This window comes from Thalassophryne amazonica, chromosome 15 (assembly GCF_902500255.1).
Source record: "Thalassophryne amazonica chromosome 15, fThaAma1.1, whole genome shotgun sequence".
In the NCBI taxonomy this organism is placed as follows: Eukaryota; Metazoa; Chordata; class Actinopteri; order Batrachoidiformes; family Batrachoididae; genus Thalassophryne; species Thalassophryne amazonica.
The window spans coordinates 6,006,445-6,028,831 of NC_047117.1; the positions used below are offsets into that span (position 1 = coordinate 6,006,445).

Genomic DNA, 22,387 nt, shown 5'->3' on the forward strand with positions numbered 1-22,387 from the left:
GGTCTCAAACTCGTCCCAGATTTCACTGATTAACATCACAAAGAGCAGATGGAATCAGATAACCAGTGAAATCACCTGGTGGATTTATTATAAAATGGTCAAAGTTCCTACAAGAACCACAGAAAAACTTCAACTCAGTTTACTGATGACGACATTAATGATGATCACATAAATGCTCCTTTTATCACATTAGCTTTTGAATCAGGAATGTTTATACAAGATATGAATATTTATTAGTAAACTGCATAAATCACTTTAAATTTCACTTCATGAAATCAGTGTCCTCTGGTGGTCACTAAGTGAATTACATGAAGGCTTGGGGTAAAAAAAATTTTTTTTGCGGAAAACAAATTTTTATGCTCCACGATATTTATCTTTTTGCGTGTGTTCTTTCTTTAGGTGAGGAAGTGGGCGGGGCTGTTTCTGTCAGCTGATTGGTTAGTGTGATGGTGAGACTCTACAGTCACTTTGCTGCATCAGGTGTGCAGACTGCAGCCAATCACTGTCCAGCTCTGAGGTCATCCCGTCAAACCCGGTGATCAGGTTTTTTTGGGGTCACGACCTCAAATCTGAACTCAGTTTTAAATTTTTCATTATTTTTGCTGCGAGCTGGGTGGAGCCAAATGGAGATCAGTCATTATGATTACTTTGAACTGTGTTATTTTTATAAGGAGCGGGACAGACCGCGTGCATGTTTAAAAGCAGCCGCGTGACAGTATTTTTGCATCAAAATATAAAGATTTACAACATTCTGATTGTCACTCTTCTTTTTTAGACTAACAGCTCCAGAACAGAGGTACATATAACCAAACAGCTGCTCCGACAGATGACAGGTATCACCATATGTACCATGACACGCCTGCACACACAAAATTTGTATTCTGCGTTCTGATCAGTCACTAACCACACCCACCTCATGTTTTGATTGGCCAGGTGTGCGGCTACCTTCACCCAGATTCCGGTTCAACGTAACATCTGTTGGCGCAAGAACACAAAGAAATGGTCACAATAAGAAAGACGTCAAATATCTGCACTGAGCCGGAGCGACAGATCCTGTAGGGGGCGACGGCGGGGTGAGAGGAGTTTGAGAATAAAAGGCAGAAATCAGACTTTTGGATCCTGTTAGTTTATTGAAGTGTGTATGCAGGTACACTGTTGTTTACCATAGAAGCACTAAAACATCACGTGAGGGCGGCTAAGTGGCTAGCATTAGCGTGACCAACATCACGCCGGCTTCCTGTAACATGACATGAAGCAATTCACGGCTGGCACAGAAAACAAGAAAAAATAAAATTACAATATATTTTTTTGTCGGATCATTGGGTAAAAATAGGAAAATCTCTCGTGGTGCCGCACAAAAGAATCCTGAGACATCAGGCACGTGCACGACAAGTGTCACCAATAACTGTTCCCACAATGCCGCTCTTCAGACACAAACCGTTTGTGCTTCCTCACCATCTGAAGCAGCTAAATAGAGTTAAGAGTGATGCACTGTAACAGATAACTGTTTATTTTAAAGACTAAAAACTGGATTCATTATGAATCACTGGAAATAAAATTATATGGAACAGAGATCAAATCTATTTACATTAACTTATCTGTACGGACGTATTCAGTGCAACACATTACTGAGGAAGAACACGTGACGTCACGAAGCCCTGCAGAGCCACAAACTGATGGCTTTTTGTTTTGTTTTTTTAAAGTCTCTCTAAACATCACTTTTTATAACTTCATATGAAAACAGAAAGATCGGTCTTCCTGGTGCTGAACCAATCAGAGGAGAGGACGCGGTGCAATCAGCATGGATGTAGGCGGGGCACATTACATGACCATTATGATTCAGGGGGCAGAAGTGGGCGGAGACAGAAGCAGTCTTCACTGGACCTTGGTGACGGCCTCGTGCATGGACTCTGCCACGTAGTCGATGTTATTGGTGGTCAAGCCGCACATATTGATGCGACCGCTGCGCATCAGGTACACATGCCTCTCTTTGATCATATACTCCACCTGAATGGCTGTGAAACACAACACGACATCACACCACAGAAGAAATTAATGTTTTTAATACAAAACAGCAGCAGAGAATCACATTTTCACCCTGCTGATTTTTATAGTTTACATCCAGAGAGACCAAACAATGCAGCAGCACCAAAAACCAGAATCTTTTTTTTGTTTTTTAAATATGTTAGCACTAATTAGCAGAAAGCTTGGTGTGGTTAGCTAGACCGACACCACCGCGGTTATTGAGAGTGTTTGCTGGTTATAGTTTTTACCATCAACACTCAAGTCTACAAAAATCTGCTTCATTAAAAACCCAAACTCATGTTATTTAGCGTGTTTGCATTAGCTAGCTTGGTAACCCTGAGATCGCGGTGTGTGTTTGGGCTTCAATCGTCCTGCCTGCAGTACAAATCTTTACCCGCTTACGGGTTGGGCGGGTGTTTGATGGAGTCGTGCACTGCCAAAGTGTCGACATTGAAAACCAACTCACTTCAGCTTCTAAGCTGCTCATCAGAAAAACAATATACATATAAAACAAACTCTTGTTTCATAAGACGGGACACTTGTGGAAAGCTGGTCTACTTCAGGACCCCGATGTTTGCTGTATTTCCAGGTAAACAGGTGCGCTGTGTTTTGCACTCACGGTTAAGGCCGGTGAAGCTGAACATGCCGATCTGCTGGGTGATGTGGTCCCACGTCCCTGGGGTGCCCAGAGCCTGCAGCTTGGCCTTCAGCTGATCCCTCATGGACAGAACCCGGTCCGCCATCGTCTTCACGTTGCCCTTCCTGCAAAGACAGAAGGGGGAAGCAGCTGAGAAAACAAACTGATTCAGGCCTCACAAGTCTCCAAAGGTCTGCTGTGGGAAGCTACAGAACCAGTCCACACGGACAGAAGAACCTGAGAAATACTGTTTTTAAGTGAAGAACAGTGTTTTTTAGGTTCTGTGGCAGCAGAACAAAGCTCATGTTGCTCCTGAAACAAACAGACAGTCTCTGTGCTGTACAGCGGCTGTTGTTCAGGACTCGACTCTTTAGTGTCACATTTTTAATCCAACCAGTTGTACCTCAGCCTCAGCTAATGCTAACACATTGCTAGCACTTGTACCATTCAGCGAAGAGCTCAGGGCAGTTGAGGGTCTTGCTGACGATGCGCGCTCCTTGTGAAGGCGGGTTGGACCAGGTTGTCCTGACTATCTTCTCCATCTGAGACAAGACACGGGTCAGACTGTCGCTGTCCTGGGTAACAATCGTGAGGTTTCCCACTCTCTCGTCTGGCAGAAGTGAACAGAGGGTTTACATGAATTAAAAAACACATAAAATCAAACAGCAAGTTGCAGTGAGGCCATGTTTGGTTCTGAGTGACATTTGATCAATTCTCTCCAAAACTGATCCAATTTATCTTTGAAGAACGCACAAACCCTTCCACCATGCAGGTACGTCACAATGGTCCATAAATCAAATTTATTTTTGAGATGTGGTAACAAGAAGCAGAATAAATTAATGGGCACATTATGTCATTTTTAGACAAACACTGTGTTAGTGAGCAGAAGCTAACGGGCTAATTAATGTTACTGTGGGAAGCACATAGAAATCAACACTAAACTGCAGCGTGTCAGTGAGGTGACCATAGATAATGTAGCATCTTTTCACATACAAGTAACTTCAAAACGCAAGTCGGAGGACCACGAAAAAAAAACACAACAACAACACACAACAACCTATAGTCTGGAAAATACATTTTGTTTTTTAAATATCTACATTCACAGAGAACCGAAAACCATTACCTCTGCATGTGGCTCCTTCTATTAAAAAAATGAAATGGTGAAACTGGATGCTTTTGTGCATCAAGATCTTTTTCCCCAAAGGAAATGATTGTCTTTCCGGTGAGGCTACAGCCATATCTAGGGTCATGCCCCTGTTGAAGACCCCCACAACACACACACACTGTAGATCATGCAGGATTGAAAGTGTCTGAGATGTTCACTCACTGTATAGTCCAAAGTTTTTGGAGAAGGACTGAGCCACAAACATCTCGAAGCCCTGGGACACAAAGTAGCGGATGGCCCAGGCGTCCTTCTCCAAGCTGCCCGAGGCAAAGCCCTGGTAGGCCGAGTCAAAGAACGCAAACAACTTCCTTCTCTAAAGCAAGAAGTAGAAAGAAGAAATACAACGTAAAAACAGAACTAAAACAACAAAAAAAAAAACAACAAACAAAAAACTCCAAATACAAATAGTGCTCCATTTTAAAAAGGTAAACATTAGTGTTACTGCAAATTAGAGATATTAAAAAAAAGAAAGAAAAAGCACTTATTCACACAAATTCCTCAAAAAGGACCAAAACACACATCTAATATTGCTAATGTTCCCTACATCAGAACAATTTCAGTTTTTTCAGAAATTTCTGCAGAAACATGTTTCATCTGAGATGAATCCTGACAAATTCATTTAACTGTTTAATCTCAGCAGAATTTGCTGCACACACAGAGAGACACGACTGTATTTTAATAACAGAATGACAGAAAGTCTTTAGATGGATGAAAACGCGGCGTTTCTATTTAACTACACACAGGGATGAAGGATCACAAGGATTTAGAACAGACAGATCAAGATCCACTGGGAGCATCAAAATCTTTACACCTTCATGATTTCTGCGATCTTCTTCCACTCCTCCTGGGTCGGGTCGGTACCGGTCGGGTTGTGGGCACAGGCATGGAGAACAAAGATGGAGTATTCTGGAGCTTTCTGTTGAGGGGAAGAAGAGATTAAGATTTATGTGGAAACTATTTCAAAATATTCCTGCATCTGATTTTCTCAACATTATTTTTCCATCAGCATAAACCAGACTTTGAAGAACTACTCTGAAATTACATGGAACAACTTCTAGGAACAATTAAGTAAATAGTAGTGATAAAGTCAAAAACTCACTAGATCTACAGTCACAGGTCATATATACCTTCATAATCTCTATGCTGGTCATATTTAATCTATAATATCCAACAAATATGATTCGTCCAAATGTTCCTGCACCAACCGAGAAGAGAAACTTGGTCAGAAGTCAGAATGTCTATCCTCGAGGGTGCAGTCACACGTAAACTTCCTTTGTCAGACTGATACCTGCGTTTAGAAGCATTTTATCAAATTTGAAGTTATTGGAATTGTTCCATTTTTGCTGCTCAAACTGCAACAGGAGAGACGCTCTGAACACTCGTACCACCTCATGTTTGCTGTACTTCCGAGCAGACTTATGTGGGTGAACCCACCCACTCACTCATCAACTGCTTACGCAATTAAGGGTCATGGGGGAGCTGGAGCTAATCCCAGCAGTCACAGGGCGAGAAGTGGGTACAATATGGACAGGAAGCCAGTCTGTCACAGAGCCACATATAGACAAACAAACACACACACACACACACACACACACACACAACCTATGGACAATTTAAAAGTTTCCAATCCATCTAACCTGCATGTCTTTGGATGTAGGAGGAAACCCACACAACCCAGAAACAGGAACCAGATGGTTCATATACTGTATGTTATGGAATAACTCTTCACTCCATTACTTTTTTCCACTGAAGCAGAAATTTTTAATCTCCAGCAATGACATCATCTCACGTTACAAGAAAACCACACAGAAATGTTCTCAGAGATCCTCCCATCTATTTACAACTCAAAAACTGTGACTACTGTTCTCCATCTAACATGATACACTCCATAACTTACCGCTAACACCCATAAGAACACCTCCGTAATAAATGCTGCAAAAGCAACTGTGACAACCAAAAAGTGCACATAAAACAGAAGTTCTCATCACGATGTCAAGCAGCCGTGCTGTTCCTCACCTCCAGGTCGTCGGTGAGCCCGCTGAAGTCCAGGCCCCTCTTAGCGGCGTCCCAGTAACAGTAGGGACGGATGTCTTTGAAGCCAGCATCAGTAAAAACACCGTTATGATTCTCTGTCAAGAAATGTGCACAAAATAAACCTCAGAAACATTCTGAGTTGCTGAAAATTTGTTGTATCCTAAAAGCAGTAAGACTCGTTTCCACTGCTGTTTGGGGACAAGGCTGCACAAATCATGTCACAATCGTGACACTGGCCTGTCCAATTATTTAACCATTGAAAGGTGTGGCGGCAATAAATAACAGTCACCTTTGCACTGCGCCACTGAGTGCACAGCACCTTTAAATGCAGGCTTTCCCCGTCCAGGAGACACTGTGGACTTTATACATGTTTGGACAAGAATATCAACCATGCCAGTGCTGAGTTTAGCCACTTGTCTGACAACAACACCACCCCTTTTTTTTTTTTTTTTTATTTAAATGGCGGCGGGATTAGTGTTCACATGTGTTTCTCTCTGCAGTTCAGCACCTGTAGTTTCCTTTTCTCTTTGATACAACTACCTATAAACTCGCAATGTTTCTGTGTAGGCTCTCAGTTGTCCAGGTAGTTTCCATAGTAGAGAAGCTTGAATCTTTGACTGGACTGGGTTGCTTGACGCGAGGACGGTTCGCTTCAAATCGCAGAAGCTTCCTCAGCTAAAATTCTTGCTCTGGAAGTCTGACTGACTCTTGTAGAAAAGAATAAAACAGAAGCCAACAAAAGCTGGAGTTTTAAACCTAACCAGACCCCTCCTACTGAGAGGCAGACTGCTATAGGCTAGTGACTAAACAATAGCTCTAATTAGCAACTATTGTGCTCTAGTTAGCACACCTAATGACAGGACAGCTGTCCCGCTAATGATGGGATGGATGCCTTTCTGATGGCTCCCTTGATGATGTGAATGACTCATTATCATGAACAAAAGACAAACTCCTTTGACCTGAGTACCCCATTGTAAACAGGGGACAAAGCGTGTCTCAGACCCCTCCCCGGTTAAGGCTGGGTTTCAAACGTTTCACAAAGAATGCCTCCTTGACCCCTCTCTCAAACCATTTCTTCTCTCTGGATAATATTTTAACTTCCTTGTCCTCAAACGTGTGGTTAGTGTCTTTAAGGTGGAGGTGAACTGCAGACTGAGGTCCACTGGCACCCTCTCTGCGGTGCTGATATAGCCTTTTGTGTAAAGGTTGCTTCGTTTCACCTATGTAGTGTTTGTTACAGTTTTCCTGACATCTGATAGAATACACTACATTGCTCTGTTTGTAACTAGGGATCATGTCCTTAGGGGGAACTAATTTCTGTCTCAAGGTGTTAACCGATTTAAAGTAAACTGGGATTTTGTGCTGTCTGAAGATCCTCTGTAGTTTTTCCCCTACTCCTGCTAAATAAGGGAGAGACACTCTTCTTGTCTTCATCTCCTGTCTATCTGGTCTTTGTTCTCTGGGACTTATGCACTTTGTCCAGGGACCATCGTGGGTACCCACATACTGTGAGGACTTTCCGGACACGTTGTTGTTCTTTAGCCCTTCCCTCTGCAGTTGTGGGCACCAGTAGAGCTCTGTGTTGAAGCGTCCTGATCACCCCGAGCTTGTGTTCAAGGGGGTGGTTTGAGCCGAAGAGCACATATTGGTCAGTGTGAGTTGGTTTTCTGTAAACCCCTGTCTGGAGCTGCCTGTTCTCTCCAATCGTAACATCACAGTCCAGGAAGGCTAAATGGTTGTTTCTGGCATCCTCACGTGTGAACTTGATATTGGCGTCCACCGAGTTGATGTGTTCTGTAAAGTCCTCAACTTGCTGTTGCTTGATTTTGACCCATTTGTCATCAACATATCTGAACCAGTGACTGGGAGAGATGCCTGTGAAAGACGTCAAGGCTGTCTTCTCTACTCGCTCCATGTACAGATTGGCCACAATGGTATCTCCGGTATCCCCCATTGTGGCCAATCTGTACATGGAGCGAGTGGAGACACGTGAGGATGCCAGAAACAACAATTTAGCCTTCCTGGACTGTGATGTTACAATTGGAGAGAACAGGCAGCTCCAGACAGGGGTTTAGAGACCAGATAGACAGGAGATGGAGACAAGAAGAAGAGGAGTGTCTCTCCCTTATTTAGCAGGAGTAGGGGAAAAACTACAGAGGATCTTCAGACAGCACAAAATCCCAGTTTACTTTAAACCGGTTAACACCGTGAGACAGAAATTAGTTCACCCTAAGGACACGATCCCTAGTTACAAACAGAGCAATGTAGTGTATTCTATCAGATGTCAGGAAAACTGTAACGAACACTACATAGGTAAAACGAAGCAACCTTTACACAAAAGGCTATACCAGCACCGCAGAGAGGGCGCCAGTGAACCTCAGTCTGCAGTTCATCTCCACCTCAAAGACCCTAACCACACCTTTGAGGACAAGGAAGTTAAAATATTAGCCAGAGAGAAGAAATGGTTTGAGAGAGGGGTCAAGGAGGCATTCTTTGTGAAACGTTTGAAACCCAGCCTTAACCGGGGAGGGGGTCTGAGACACACTTTATCCCCTGTTTACAATGGGATATTCAGGTCAAAGGAGTTTCAGTCTTTTGTTCATGGTAATGAGTCATTCACGTCATCAAGGGAGCCATAAGAAAGGCATCCATCCCATCATTAGAGGGACAGCTGTCCTGCCATTAGGTGTGCTAACTACAGCACAATAGTTGCTAATTAGAGCTATTGTTTAGTCACTAGCCTATAGCAGTCTGCCTCTCAGTAGGAGGGGTCTGGTTAGGTTTAAAACTCCAGCTTTTGTTGGCTTCTGTTTTATTCTTCTCTACAAGAGTCAGACAGAAGTCAGACTTCCAGAGCAAGAATTTTAGCTGAGGAAGCTTCTGTGATTTGAAGCGAAACGTCCTCGCTTCAAGCAACCCAGTCCAGTCAAAGATTCAAACTTCTCTACTACCTATAAACTCATTTTCACATGAGCAAAACAACCTGAAAATCTGACTGAACAGCGGACGTCTGCACTAAACAAACACTTGCTGAAGCTCCTCCTTGAGCTTCAGCGCACAGCTGATTGTTAACTACAGAAAAGTGTGTGAAAAATGATGATTCTAGAAGTTTTTAATCCAAGTTTTATCCTTTCGGGAGTAGCTCTAAAAATAAAATCAGTCCAAGTTAAACTCTTGTTCAAATAAGGTGATTATTAAAAGGGGTCATTGTTTTATTGAAGTCAGGTTTAACTACGTTTTCACGCGTTAGAGGTTTGACGTTAAATATCTCAAATTTCCCACAATTCTGTGTGTGTTTTCAGACATTCTCCCACTGTTAATTGTCACTGAGGACACACAGGGCTCGTTTTAGACCTCTGTGACATATGTAACAGAAATACCCCTCAAAGTGCATTGTTGGGGTTTACAGAGGCAACATTACAAAAATCAAATCAATTTTATTTATATAGCGCCAAATCACAACAAACAGTTGCCCCAAGGCCCTTTATATTGTAAGGCAAGGCCATACAATAATTACGGAAAAACCCCAACGGTCAAAACGACCCCCTGTGAGCAAGCACTTGGTGACAGTGGGAAGGAAAAACTCCCTTTTAATAGGAAGAAACCTCCAGCAGAGCCAGGCTCAGGGAGGGGCAGTCTTCTGCTGGGACTGAGGGAGAGAACCAAGACATGCTGTGGAGGGGAGCAGAGATCAATCACTAATGATTAAATGCAGAGTGGTGCATACAGAGCAAAAAGAGAAAGAAACACTCAGTGCATCATGGGAACCCCCCAGCAGTCTAAGTCTATAGCAGCATAACTAAGGGATGGTTCAGGGTCACCTGATCCAGCCCTAACTATAAGCTTTAGCAAAAAGGAAAATTTTAAGCCTAATCTTAAAAGTAGAGAGGGTGTCTGTCTCCCTGATCCGAATTGGGAGCTGGTTCCAGAGGAGAGGAGCCTGAAAGCTGAAGGCTCTGCCTCCCATTCTACTCTTACAAACCCTAGGAACTACAAGTAAGGCTGCAGTCTGAGAGCGAAGCGCTCTATTGGGGTGATATGGTACTATGAGGTCCCTAAGATAAGATGGGACCTGATTATTCAAAACCTTATAAGTAAGAAGAAGAATTTTAAATTCTATTCTAGAATTAACAGGAATCCAATGAAGAGAGGCCAATATGGGTGAGATATGCTCTCTCCTTCTAGTCCCCGTCAGTACTCTAACTGCAGCATTTTGAATTAAATGAAGGCTTTTCAGGGAACTTTTAGGACAACCTGATAATAATGAATTACAATAGTCCAGCCTAGAGGAAATAAATGCATGAATTAGTTTTTCAGCATCACTCTGAGACAAGACCTTTCTAATTTTAGAGATATTGCGCAAATGCAAAAAAGCAGTCCTACATATTTGTTTAATATGCGCATTGAATGACATATCCTGATCAAAAATGACTAAGATTTCTCACAGTATTACTAGAGGTCAGGGTAATGCCATCCAGAGTAAGGATCTGGTTAGACACCAGGTTTCTAAAATTTGTGTCAGAACAAAATCACAACAGTCTAAATACTTTTGTAATTGACTTGAATTACAAACAACATGCATTTAGATGTAAAAGCAATTTGCAGTATTTTCCATAATAATCACAATATAACTTTTTCTTCAAATTGCACAGCCCTGCATGGGGCTGAATGTTAAAGTCACACCTGGCAACAGACAAAAATTTTTAAACAAGAACAGCTGGAATTTTTTTTTTTTTTGGGGGGGGGGGGGGTAAAAACTGATGAATTTAATATGGCTGAAAATCAGGTGGAGTTAAAAAAAATTATTATAATGGCAAATAATAAAAATTGTTTATTTTCAGGAAGTTGTTCTCAAAATACTGGACAATTTGATCTCTTCTGACAAACAAAATTATTCAGTTGGAAAGTGACAAATGAACAAAGTTAGTCTTTGAGAGTGTGACAAAATGTGTCTTTGGGGTAACAGAGGTTAGAGGTTATAAACTGACCCCATGTGGGTTCTGAGATGTAGACAGGCGGGTCCATGTCGTTGTCACCTTTGTACCACTTCCGCAGGTACTCTGCACCGATTTTCAGCGCACCTGTCCCGCCCAGAGACTGGACTCCTCCCACCTGGGGAAAAACAAAATAAAAAAATCAGCAGGAAATTTCAAGGGAACAAGAACCAGATTAAAGGAAAAGTAAAACAGCTAATAACAGCACATTTACGCATTACACATTTACATCAGCACGTTTGACCTGATGCCCTCAGGTAAGTGCTACAGGTGTATTAAGACCAGAACCAACAGACTCAAAAACAGTTTCTTTCCCAAAGCTGTAACCATCCTGAATTCCCGCATGCACCGACGATAATGTGCAACATTCCATCCAATAATGTGCAATATTTATCATTTTTAACAATGTATACAATAACATACTTATTCTGTAATGTACATACCATCCAGGACCGTGCACCTTACCTTCTAATGTTTACATCGTATATATATTTTTCTTATACTTATTACTTGATATTGCTGCTTTTCTTCTTACTTGCCTGCACTGATTTTGGAGTTGGCTATTAATCTTGTTGTACATCGTATAATGACAAAAGGCATTCTATTCTATTATTGATTTATTGCATAAACAGATCATTCTTGAAATGTAACCCAACAGATTAATGCTGTAGCTCCACCTCTTCAATCATTTCCAGGTGGTGAAGAATTGTCATTTTCAAAAATTGTTCAGTTTTTGATGAGTGACACAAAGTAATAAAACACATTTTATAGCCAATAAGACTATTTTCAAATTTGTAGTTTTTTTTGGACAAAGAAATTTTTTTTTGTACTGTTTATACATAAAACTCTGAACCTGACGGTGATCTTCAGAACACACACTGTCCCACTGCCATACCTAAAGGTAATGTACACAACGTGCACATCTGCCTCACCCTGTTCTCCTTAATGGCAGCGCTGTCGTCTCCCAGGGCGACTTTGGAGGCAGCGGAGCGAAACTCGGGCAGGCCCAGGATGGGCAGGTACTCATGGTTCAGACTATTGTCCTCCACAATCAACCGCTCCACTTTCTTCACCACGGGCAGCACCCAGGGCTGGCCCTCATTTGTACGGTACGCTGCAGGGGACACAAAGCAGCACAACACCTTATTTATGCACCACACGGCCTCTTTGAAATATAAACACGTTCACTATCCAGATCAGCACAGAGCCACAGTGGAATTTGGCAGATGTTTTACTGGGGAAAACACAAAAAGCCCATCCGAGCACCAACCAGGACTCGCTCTGCTTAGCTTCCGAGATCTGACAGCATCAGGCACACACGGAGCAGACTGGCTACACAACCCGCCATCCACTTATAACAACCAATAATTTATAAAAATTTGGGGGGGGGGGGGGGGGGGGGGGGGGGGGTTAGTCATTTATTTTTTGGATAACCTTAATCATTTTCATGTTTATGGCTTCTCTAACCCGAACTGACTTAATTGTAAATCGAGAGCCCCAGACAGACATATTGAGAGAGAAAGAAAAAAAAAAAAAAAGCTTGAATCCCACTTTAGCCAATGCAGAAATGGAAAAGCAAGCATTTTTTTTTTTTTTTTTTTTTTTTTTTTTTTTAAACACAGCTCATCAATTCCACTTTGAGCAGAATTATAGTGAAACTAAGGCACAGAGTTGTCGTGGTTCGTAAGGCTGCTCTGGTTCAAGTCAGGTTGCCACAGTGGGTACAGCACAGATCTACACTGGGTACTGGCACAAGTTTACACCAGATGCCCTTACCAAGGCAAAAGGCACAGAGCAATATTGATTAAGCATTTTAATAGTTAAAAATATATTCATTATTATTATTATTAGTGCGAGTGTGAGGAGTGTTTGTCTATACGTGGCCCTGCTACAGACTGGCGTCTGTCCAGGGCGCACTCACGTCCTATGACTGCTGGGATAGGCTCCAGACCCCCGTGACCCTTAATTGGAGTAAGCAAGTATAGTAAATAGATAGATTAGTAGTAGTAGTATGTGCAAAAAGGAAACAGCAACTTAAAGTACTCGAACCTGCCACATAAAAAAAAGCAGACTAACTGCTCACCACAACCAAAGCAGATATGTTGAAAACATGTGGATGAATGGGAATACCGGTAAACATACTGGACGCCTTATACCGGTGTTTTGACCATACCACAAACTGGTATATACCACCAACTCTCAGAAATGCAATCTCAGCAGTCTGGGAACCATCTAATGCATAACTTCAGTGAAAGTAAGAGGACAAAACTCCACAAGGAAACTTCAGAACTTTAATGTTCTGGTTTTATTTATTCTCTGGATAACAAATTTGTGATTACGATGCATATTTAAAAAAGTTCTACCTATGTATATAAATTAAAAGCCTTCAAGTCTAAAAGAGTAAAAGCATGTCAGTGTGGAATCTATTTTCCATTTCATGTCCCGTCACACGCTGCCTGAAGGTCATCCTGAATATCACAACCAAAGCAGGAGTGTGGGTTCACATGATTTAGTCCTAAAGATCTTTCATAGTATATGAGAGGGAGTCCAGACGTAGATCAGATATCACTGAAGCTGAACACAGTGCCCCGGGCCAAAGAGCAGAGAAATGGGAAGTGCGCACAGTCCGAAATAAGAGGCTGCACCTACAGGACGACAGTTATGGAGCTAAAATAAAGCATCTATAGATTAAATGCTCTTAAATAGTCAATCAATGACCAGATTTATTTATATACACACACACACACATATACATATATATACACATACATACATACACACGAGGTCTGTTAGAAAAGTATCCTACCTTTTTATTTTTTTCAAAAACTATATGGATTTGATTCATATGTTTTTGTCAGCCAAGCTTGAACCTTAGTGCGCATGCGTGAGTTTTTCCACGGCTGTCGGTTGCGTCATTCACCTGTGAGCAGGCTTTGAGTGAGCACTGCTTCACCCCTCTCGTCGTTGTTTCATTGCGAGGAAATGGCGGAATGATTTGGGCTTTTTTTTCCCCATCAGAATTTTTTCAGAAACTGTTAGAGACAGGCAGCTGGAAACCATTCGAAAAATTTATCTGGCTTTCGGTGAAAATTTTACAGGCTTCACAGAGAATAAGGAGTGTTACTACAGCTTTAAGGACGGCCCACAATGGCGCACGGCGCACCGCGCCACCATCGAGAGGCAGAAACCACCACATCATTTCTAAACGGATCGCTGTGTGGAGCCGGGACCGTCGTGTGCAATTTCTCTGGTTATCACAAGAGCAGGACATCAGCCATTTTCTGGCAGATTTCACTTTTAACAAGAGATTTTGTCATGGAAAGCCTCGCGGAGGCTTCGCGCGTCACGACCGATTCGCTGATGAAGCGAGACAAAGGAACACCTCCGTTTCGGAGTGTTAGAGGACAAGCTGGGACAGGCCCAGCTCTCCACAATTTCTCTTATACTCACTCAACTGGTAAGCACTGAAAGCCGAGATAGGCATGTCCCAACTTGTCCTCTAACACTCCGAAACGGAGGTGTTCCTTTGTCTCGCTTCATCAGCGAATCGGTCGTGACGCGCGAAGCCTCCGCGAGGCTTTCCATGACAAAATCTCTTGTTAAAAGTGAAATCTGCCGGAAAATGGCTGATGTCCAGCTCTTGTGATAACCAGAGAAATTGCACACGACAGTCCCAGCTCCACACAGCAATCCGTTTAGAAATTATGTGGTGGTTTCTGCCTCTCGATGGCGGCTCGGAGCGCGGCACGCCGTGCGCCATTGTGGGCCGTCCTTAAAGCTGTAGTAACACTCCTTATTCTCTGTGAAGCCCATAAATTTTTCACCGAAAGCCAGATAAATTTTTCGAATGGTTTCCAGCTGCCTGTCTCTAACAGTTTCTGAAAAAATTCTGATGGAAAAAACGCCCACATCATTCCGCCATTTCCTCGCAATGAAACAACGATGAGAGGGGTGGAGCAGTGCTCACTCAAAGCCTGCCCACAGGCGAATGACGCAATTGATAGGCGTGGAAAAACTCACACATGCACATGAAGGTTCAAGCTTGGCTGACGTAAAAACATATGAATCAAATCCATATAGTTTTTGAAAAAAATAAAAAGGTATGATACTTTTCTAAACGAGCCTTGTATATATATATACTATATATCTAGAGGAGAGAGGAGAGAGCGAGAGAGAAGAGAGAGGGAGAGAGAGTAGACGAGGAGAGAGGGGGGGAGAGAGGAGAGAGAGAGAGGAGATGGAGAGAGAGAGAGAGAGAGGGGAGAAGAGAAGACGAGGATGAGAGAGAGAGGTAGGAGAGGAGAGACGGAGAGATGAGAGAGAGAGAACGACCGATATATCGGCCGGCCAATTACTCAGCCGATATAAGCCTTTTCAAAGTACTCACTAGCGGCTGAAATCTAGCCGGACAGACCGCCCCCTGATTAAATTTCTCATAAAACAGAACAGTTACTGAATAATGTTTGTGTCGGCAATTTAAAATGTCCTTGCACCGTTTCTCCAGTAGATGGAGCGCTGACTCCATTCAACTGAGAGCTGCTTACACCCCTGCTCAAATGTGTTCATCACCGGCCCCCGTAGTTCGCTGTCACACTGCACTGATCGGCTGACAAAAGAATACAAGTAAATTTATAAGGATCTATGTCCTTATCCTGAACCTATATCTAAGTTGCAGCAACAAGAGGTACAAGATCAGATGTATTTCACAACTCTTTTAAGGATATGTATTTGCTAATATCACAAAGGTTTAATTATTGATTGCATTTTTGAAACTTGAAAATTCTTCTCTGTTATAAAGTTAATCAATATGAGGACAAAGTTTCAGGTTTTAGCTCATACCTTTTTTTTGTTAAGGGTCCAAAAAAGAACATTTTATTCATTTAAAAAAAATAATAACAACATCGGCTGATTTATCGGCTAATCAGCCGATTTATCGATTATCGGCATTTTTTTTCATCCAAATATCATCATCGGCATTGGCCTCAAAAAAATCCATATCGATCGGGGTCTAATGAGTATACAAAGTAAGAACGCACATAACTGAAACTACATGGCCGAGCCCTCATTCAGGTACGACCTGTAAATCAGTAAAATATGAAAGAAAAGGTTGCCATCTGAAGCTGACAAACTGGCAAAGCTGTTAAATGTACCATCTGAATACAAATCAAGAAGACATCTTATACCTTTTTTATGCCACACTGAAAAAGCAGAGTCCAAATATGAAAAATATCTACTACCTAACATTTACTTTTCGAAAGACTATCCTGAGAAGGAACTGAGAATATCTAAAATAGAGAGAGAATACCCAGAAGGATAAATGAAGGGTCAATATAATAACAAATCATCTGCATAGTAGTCTATGATCAATGTTATTACGGACAACGTCGTTAAAGGATGGAGATGACTTAATGCAATAGACAGTGGTTTAAAGTAAAAAGAAATGGTGATAAAGGGCGTGTCCCACTTTCTAATATGAAATAATATAAATATTATTTGTGCAAACAGAAGCCTGTGGAAATGGGAATAATAATTTAACCCTAATAAAGTTATCACCAAAACCACTTTTTAAAAAACTAAAAACAAATACTCCCACTCAGCCCTATCAAAAGCTTTCTCAAATACAGACTTACAATTTGGAGCAAATTTGAAGGAGTTGAATAAATTACATTTAGTAGAGTGAGAGTATTAAAAAATAAATGACTATATACCCTTTATTATAAAGGCATTTTGTTCTTCAGTAGTTCTACTGGACAGAACTCTCTCTAACCAAAGAAAGAGTTTTGTCCTGTACTTTGACATCAGCATTCAATAAAGACAGATGTCTATAAGAACTGCAGGAAGTAGGATCTTTATCACTCTTTAAAAGAAGAAATGCCATCATGATGGAGTAAATGTCATAATTAAAAGGCAGACAGTGACAGTAGCGCAGCGAAGGTCAAAGAGCTGCTAGCATGATAGCACAGCTAGCTTAGCCTTAGCGCCAGTTTGGAAACAGCAAACATTTCTTACCTCCAACTCCCAGATTCACCTTCTGAGGGTGAGTGTCCTCCTTGAAATCAGCCGTCAGTTTGAACACCGCCACCGGAGCGGCTTGCGGGACATCGCTGAATACGGACATGTCAGCAGGAGGACACGGATGGAAGGAGCGACCAGCTACGGCCAGAGAGAGACAAGCGGCCCGGGTTCACCTTCACGTAGGACTGCTACTTGAGGGCGGACTTTCCTCAGCCAATGAGGAGACGAATCACAGTGAGACAGCCAATCACAGCAGAGGACGCGAACTACCGCGTTTCCGTTTTTTGACGCAAGTATGTCGTCGTTGGCACTTTAATAATAATAATAATAATAATAATAATAATAATAATAATAATAATAATGAAGGCAAAGCCTTTGACCGAGCAGCGTTTTTCTTTATCGAAAAATATTGAAGCTGTTTGATTGAAATACTGTAAAAATGAAAGTTTCAATTGGTCAATATTATTTTAATAATTTCATTCAGGAGTTGATGATTTCATTAAAAAAAGTGATGTTTACACAACAAAAGATATTTATTCTCCTGCTTATGTGGCACTGATAACATGTGTAACATGGATTAAATTGCAATTATAAATATACTGACATATTTAATGAAAATATCATAAAACAACATTTTAATTCAGTGAAACTAGATACTTATGCTATGTACAATGTAGAAATATTCATTACAGGACCTCTAATTATAAATAAGGAACAAATTAGTAACAGTTCACAGTATTTCTAAATGTAAAATGTTCATTATAGTACCTGCCAATATGAATAAGCAACAAATTAATAACAGTTCATACTATTTCTATATATAATCATAGAAATTTGATTCTATTTTCCAAGATCTGTAATCAGTGTCACAACAATAACGACTGTCCATATGTCACGAAAGTGTCCCAAAGCCCAAAGAAGCTGATTTAGTTATATTTTTTAGATATATGCTTTTATTTCAATTTATGTAATTTTCTCTTATTTTTCTATTTATTATAATGATTTCAGTCTGTGAATATTTTTCTATTTTTATTTCTAGTTCTATTCTTAGTGAGCTTTACTGCAATGAAAAACTCATTTCTCTTTGGGATGAATAAAATCTTTCTTATTCTGATTCTATTTCTGATTCTCTGATTAACTGTAAAAATCCTCAACGTGACGGTTGAACGTCCTCGACTAAATGGCGCCATCGTGTGTAAGCAGGTCGCAACTGCAGCTGAATTAAATGTTGCGTTGACGTCAAACTGCACAACGTGCTGACTAAAAGAAGACCATCATGTTGTTCATACGGTTAGTGATGAGACTGAAGAGTTTCGGATCAAAAGTATGTTTCACAGGAAACGTACTTAAAAAAATAGACAAGGAAAATGGTGATGGAGTGCTGTCAAGCAAAGGAGGACAATGTCACACTTCATCAGTTCCCGAGTTGTGATTCTGAGGTTCTGGTGAACCTTTAGAACTAGAACGTGTTCATTTATGCGGACCTCCTTCCTCCATGATATAAAATCTGCACAGCCCAAAGCGTTTGTGGTAGTTTTGTGTCACAGTTTGCACAGTTGTTTGTGGTACCATGAATCTATCTGAGATGGTTCCTAAAGAGGAACCTGACTTGTAGAGATCCAGAATTGTGCTCCAGAAATCTTGGTTTCATTCTTTATAATTGTTTCCTTCTTGAAAACAATAAATCATTGACTCTTCAAGTAGGCACTTAAATACTGCCAAAATTACTAGAATTAACTCCTAATTATGCAAATTAGATGCCAATTTCTGGAAGTGCGCTGCGCGCTTCCAGTGTTGAAACATTTGGACACAAAATCTGATATTGTCTCAGTTGCCAAGCAACCATGCAGATTAATTTACATGGATTAGGAGTGGGTTAAAGGTGAGGGTTTCATTTTTCTGAAATGCATAAAAAGTTCACACGCTGTTCAGAACATATGTCAACTATTGACCCACTGAAATAGTGACACAGTGAAGAAAAAACGGAAATAAACAAACTCAAAACAGAACCACCATTTATACAAAGCACAGACTTTAAAATATAAAAATAACCTCTACAAGACACAAAATAAAGATTTACATTAAAGGATAAATAAGGTCAAATCAGTCTTCCTCGTGAGTAAAGCTCAACACATTCAGAGTCCTTTAATTTGAATAATTATGCATTTTTCTGTAGTTCTTTGTCCAGTATTATTTCAATATATTTCAGTGATTTCCATCACAATTGAACTCTATTAGAAAAAGTGATGATGATTGCGGGGGGGGGTTATAAACATAGCGCTGTATATGTAAATGTCCATTTATGTCCACAATTCTACTTCCGGTCATATCTGACAGTTCATAAAGTTTGACCGGAAGTGCCTCTCTTTGTGACGTGTGAATTACTTTATGCTTTATGCTTTTGTTCTTTGTGCAGTTTCACTTTAGTCTGAGTCAGTCTATAGTTTGTGTGACAGTGTGTGTGTGTTTAAACCTGCAGCAGTCTGTGTTTTATCTCTCAGTCTGACCGTTTTATTCATATTAACTGATCAATTATTTGACTGGTGCAGTGAGAATTTGGTTCTTAAAGTAAGACGAGGTTGAGGTTTGAGGATTTTTCGTGGATTTTGAGTTAATCAGCTGCCTGATCGTCGCTTCACAACACAACAGGTAAATTATTCAAACATTTAATGATCTGTCTCAGAGAAAATCATGCAAAAAAAGAGAAGTTGGCTGGATTTCATGAAACTTTCCAAAAGTGAAGAACAACCATAAAAACTTGGACCCATAACATTTTTTCACTCCATAAAACGTTCTGAACAACTTAATTTTTAAAATGATCCACTTCTGACCATATTGCCGTCTCTACATTGAAATATGTAGTAAAAAAGGTGATTTTGAATTGAAGTGAATGTTCTCAATTCTCGACGCCTGTATTTCTGTTCCCTGTGTACCAGAATTTAGGAAATTTATTGTTCTAAATGTTTTTAGTGTCTGTAGTTTGGCATATTGCAGTGTAAATTAGCAAAGTGACCTTTTTTCTGAGGGAATGTCAAATTCTCTAGTTACTGTATGATTTTGATGAAATTTTCACCAAATACCTTTCAAGTAGATTGATTAGGAGTGACAAAGTTACTTTTTCCAAAAGGCAAAATTTTACTTGAATTTTGGTCAGTTCAAAATTTGATGTCAAAATGGCCTCAGATTGTGTTACATTAAAAATATAGTAAAAATGACCAGCTTTGACATATCAGTTCTCAATTCTCGACAGATAGACAGAAAAAGTGTGATTCCTCACACGGGGTGCCAGTGAGCTTCAAAAACCACTGTTTGTTCGGTGGCACATTTCCTTATATTTCTGTAATTGACACTTTTTGAATCCTATATAATGCAGCAGATACGATAATATTTAGAGCAGAATCCTGCAAATGATGATACCAGCATCAAATTCAGCACAAATACTCCTTAGACATTACTATTCTGAAATAACTGATTAACCACCTGAATTTTCAATAGGCAGCCATGTCGGGGTCAGTTGAAGAATTGCACAGAGGTCAAACTTTTGAAATACTCCAGTCATGTTGAAAACTGTACCACATTATTTGTCTGATCATAAATATTCCAAAAAGGTAAAGTTTGGACTGTCTATGACTGAATTCCATTGAGTTACATGGTAAAAACTGCAGAAATGGTGACAAAGGTCAGTTTCAGTTTGTACAGGTGTCAAAAAGTAAAGTTGCTCCAATTTTGGTAAAAAATTATGCAAATTATTAGTTGAGTTAATCTAATTTTTAAAAGGAATAGTTGGCACCATCTGTCATGCTTAGTTACCATATTACAGAGTAACATATGTCACATGTCATAGAATCCAATGGACATCGACCTTGTTTGACCTTTACTTTGGACACCAAGCATTCGACGCAGTCAAAACTATTCCATTTATTTATCTGTGTCTCGTGTCAAGATGTTTGCTCATTGTGTGTTGTTGACTGTTTGTCTGAATCCACAAATTGTGTAAATTTGACTGAAATGCAGTCTTTTTGATTCTTTTCTCTCTCTCTCCAGTCATGGCCTGTAGAAGTGCCCGCCTGGTTGCGATGGGCTACTATATTTATGATGAAGACACTGAGTCCTACAAGAGGACCGTTTGTTACCGTGAGACCCCGGTCAGGTACGTGATCTGCTTCTGTGGCTCTAACGTTAACTCTGATATTCTTTTGACACTCTGTTTCCTTTCTTTGTCCTCATTATAATTCCTCATGTTGTGTATCCGTGTTTCTCTCTGTCACCCCTTCCAGGATTTTCAAGAAGAGGAGAGACACTCGTCATACGGCCGTCAGCCACAACGCCAGCAGTGATTCTGCTGAGGTCACCGACCTCAACCAGTATGACGATGACCTGGAATCATCTTACTGTGAAGGTCAGTCACAGGCGGACACACACACACACACACACACACACACACACACCTGAATCATTATTATTATAATTATTATTGTTAGTACTACTAGTAATAGTAGTATTTTGTGACATTTTAAACTTTATTACAATACTGAAAATCCAAGAGTTTGTTCTCATTTATTTTGAATCGCCTCATGGCCCTCCTGCAGTACCTTCCCGGTCCACCAGAGGGCAGTGGCCGACACACTGGGGACATAGTACAGAGTCATGTGACACTGAAAGGCCTCTGTGTGGTTTCTTTGACAGGTGGGGACTCACTCCTCCACAAACTGGACCCCACCAGGATGAAACCAGCAGCCTCCACCAGCTCCACTGATGCTCCCCGTCATCGATTTGGTGCCGGGATTTTGATAATTGCCTTCACTTTGATTGGTAAGTGTGAGCCAATCAGCTTCCATCTCAGGTGGATCATGTGGTTCCTTGATGAATTGTGTTTGGTGATTGGATGATTTTTAGCAGCTTGGTGGATTCAGCAGATGTTTGCTTTCTCCTCCCCGTTTTTTTTCCCAGCTCTTTGGCACCTCCTGCCCACGGTGCCCACCTTCAACATGATCGGTTCAGTTGTCCCTCATCTTGTTGACTTCAGCACCACCAAGGCTCCATCTGTGGAGGTAGACTTCATCTGCAAACACCTGCAGCTCACTGTTGCTTTGTGTGTTGGTTAAACTCATGCAGATTAAATATAATATGTATTTTTAAGACAAGACTGTCTCTTTATATGTCTTGTTACTGTCCACCCACCCAGCAGAGTCCATCTTCAGAAGCTGGTCCTGACCACGTCCAGCTCAGCCCAGAGCTGAAACAGGCTGCAGAGAGGTGGCTCATGGAACAAATCAAGGTACGTTGATCTGCATGTTGTGTCCATACCCGGGTGGATCTGTAAATTGATGACACATTTTAAGGTTAAAAACACCAAATTTGCACACACATTGTTTTAGATATCCTGCCAAGCTCAGTTTTATTTATTTAATTTTTTTAAATCAATGTAATTGTGGCTGGAATGGATTCAGAGTGTCAGACAACAACACTTCATTACTCTCTGTATGACATCTACTACTATAAGCAACAGATTCATCA

The 22,387-nt window shown here is 40.9% G+C and overlaps 1 protein-coding gene across 2 annotated transcripts; it reads right to left on the bottom strand.

Moving 5' to 3' along the window:
- Positions 1–1,104: 1,104 nt before the first annotated feature.
- Positions 1,105–17,065, bottom strand: LOC117527022 (aspartate aminotransferase, cytoplasmic-like). 2 transcript variants are annotated; one of them, XM_034189160.1, is made up of 10 exons: positions 16,865–17,065; positions 11,788–11,969; positions 10,850–10,973; positions 5,844–5,956; positions 4,639–4,743; positions 3,990–4,140; positions 3,107–3,272; positions 2,645–2,787; positions 1,843–2,015; positions 1,105–1,797 (listed from the first exon to the last, which is right to left on the bottom strand). In XM_034189160.1, exons 1-9 carry the CDS (start codon positions 16,971–16,973, stop codon positions 1,876–1,878), a joined length of 1,233 nt encoding a protein of 410 aa, XP_034045051.1. In that variant the 5' UTR covers positions 16,974–17,065; the 3' UTR covers positions 1,105–1,797; positions 1,843–1,875. The 2 variants fall into 2 exon arrangements, with proteins under 2 accessions (XP_034045051.1, XP_034045050.1); XM_034189159.1 differs by having other exon boundaries at positions 1,105–2,015.
- Between the last annotated feature and the right edge of the window lie 5,322 nt (positions 17,066–22,387).

What these genes read in the sequence shown, in the direction of transcription:
- LOC117527022 (XM_034189160.1), bottom strand. Translation starts at nt 16,973, where the DNA reads ATGTCCGTATTCAGCGATGTCCCGCAAGCCGCTCCGGTGGCGGTGTTC. An exon ending in GGTGAATCTGGGAGTTGGAG is followed by an intron (nt 11,970 to 16,864) that starts GTAAGAAATGTT and finishes TGTCCCCTGCAG; the next exon opens with CGTACCGTACAAATGAGGGC. An exon ending in AGATCGCAGAAATCATGAAG is followed by an intron (nt 4,141 to 4,638) that starts GTGTAAAGATTT and finishes TTCTTGCTTTAG; the next exon opens with AGAAGGAAGTTGTTTGCGTT.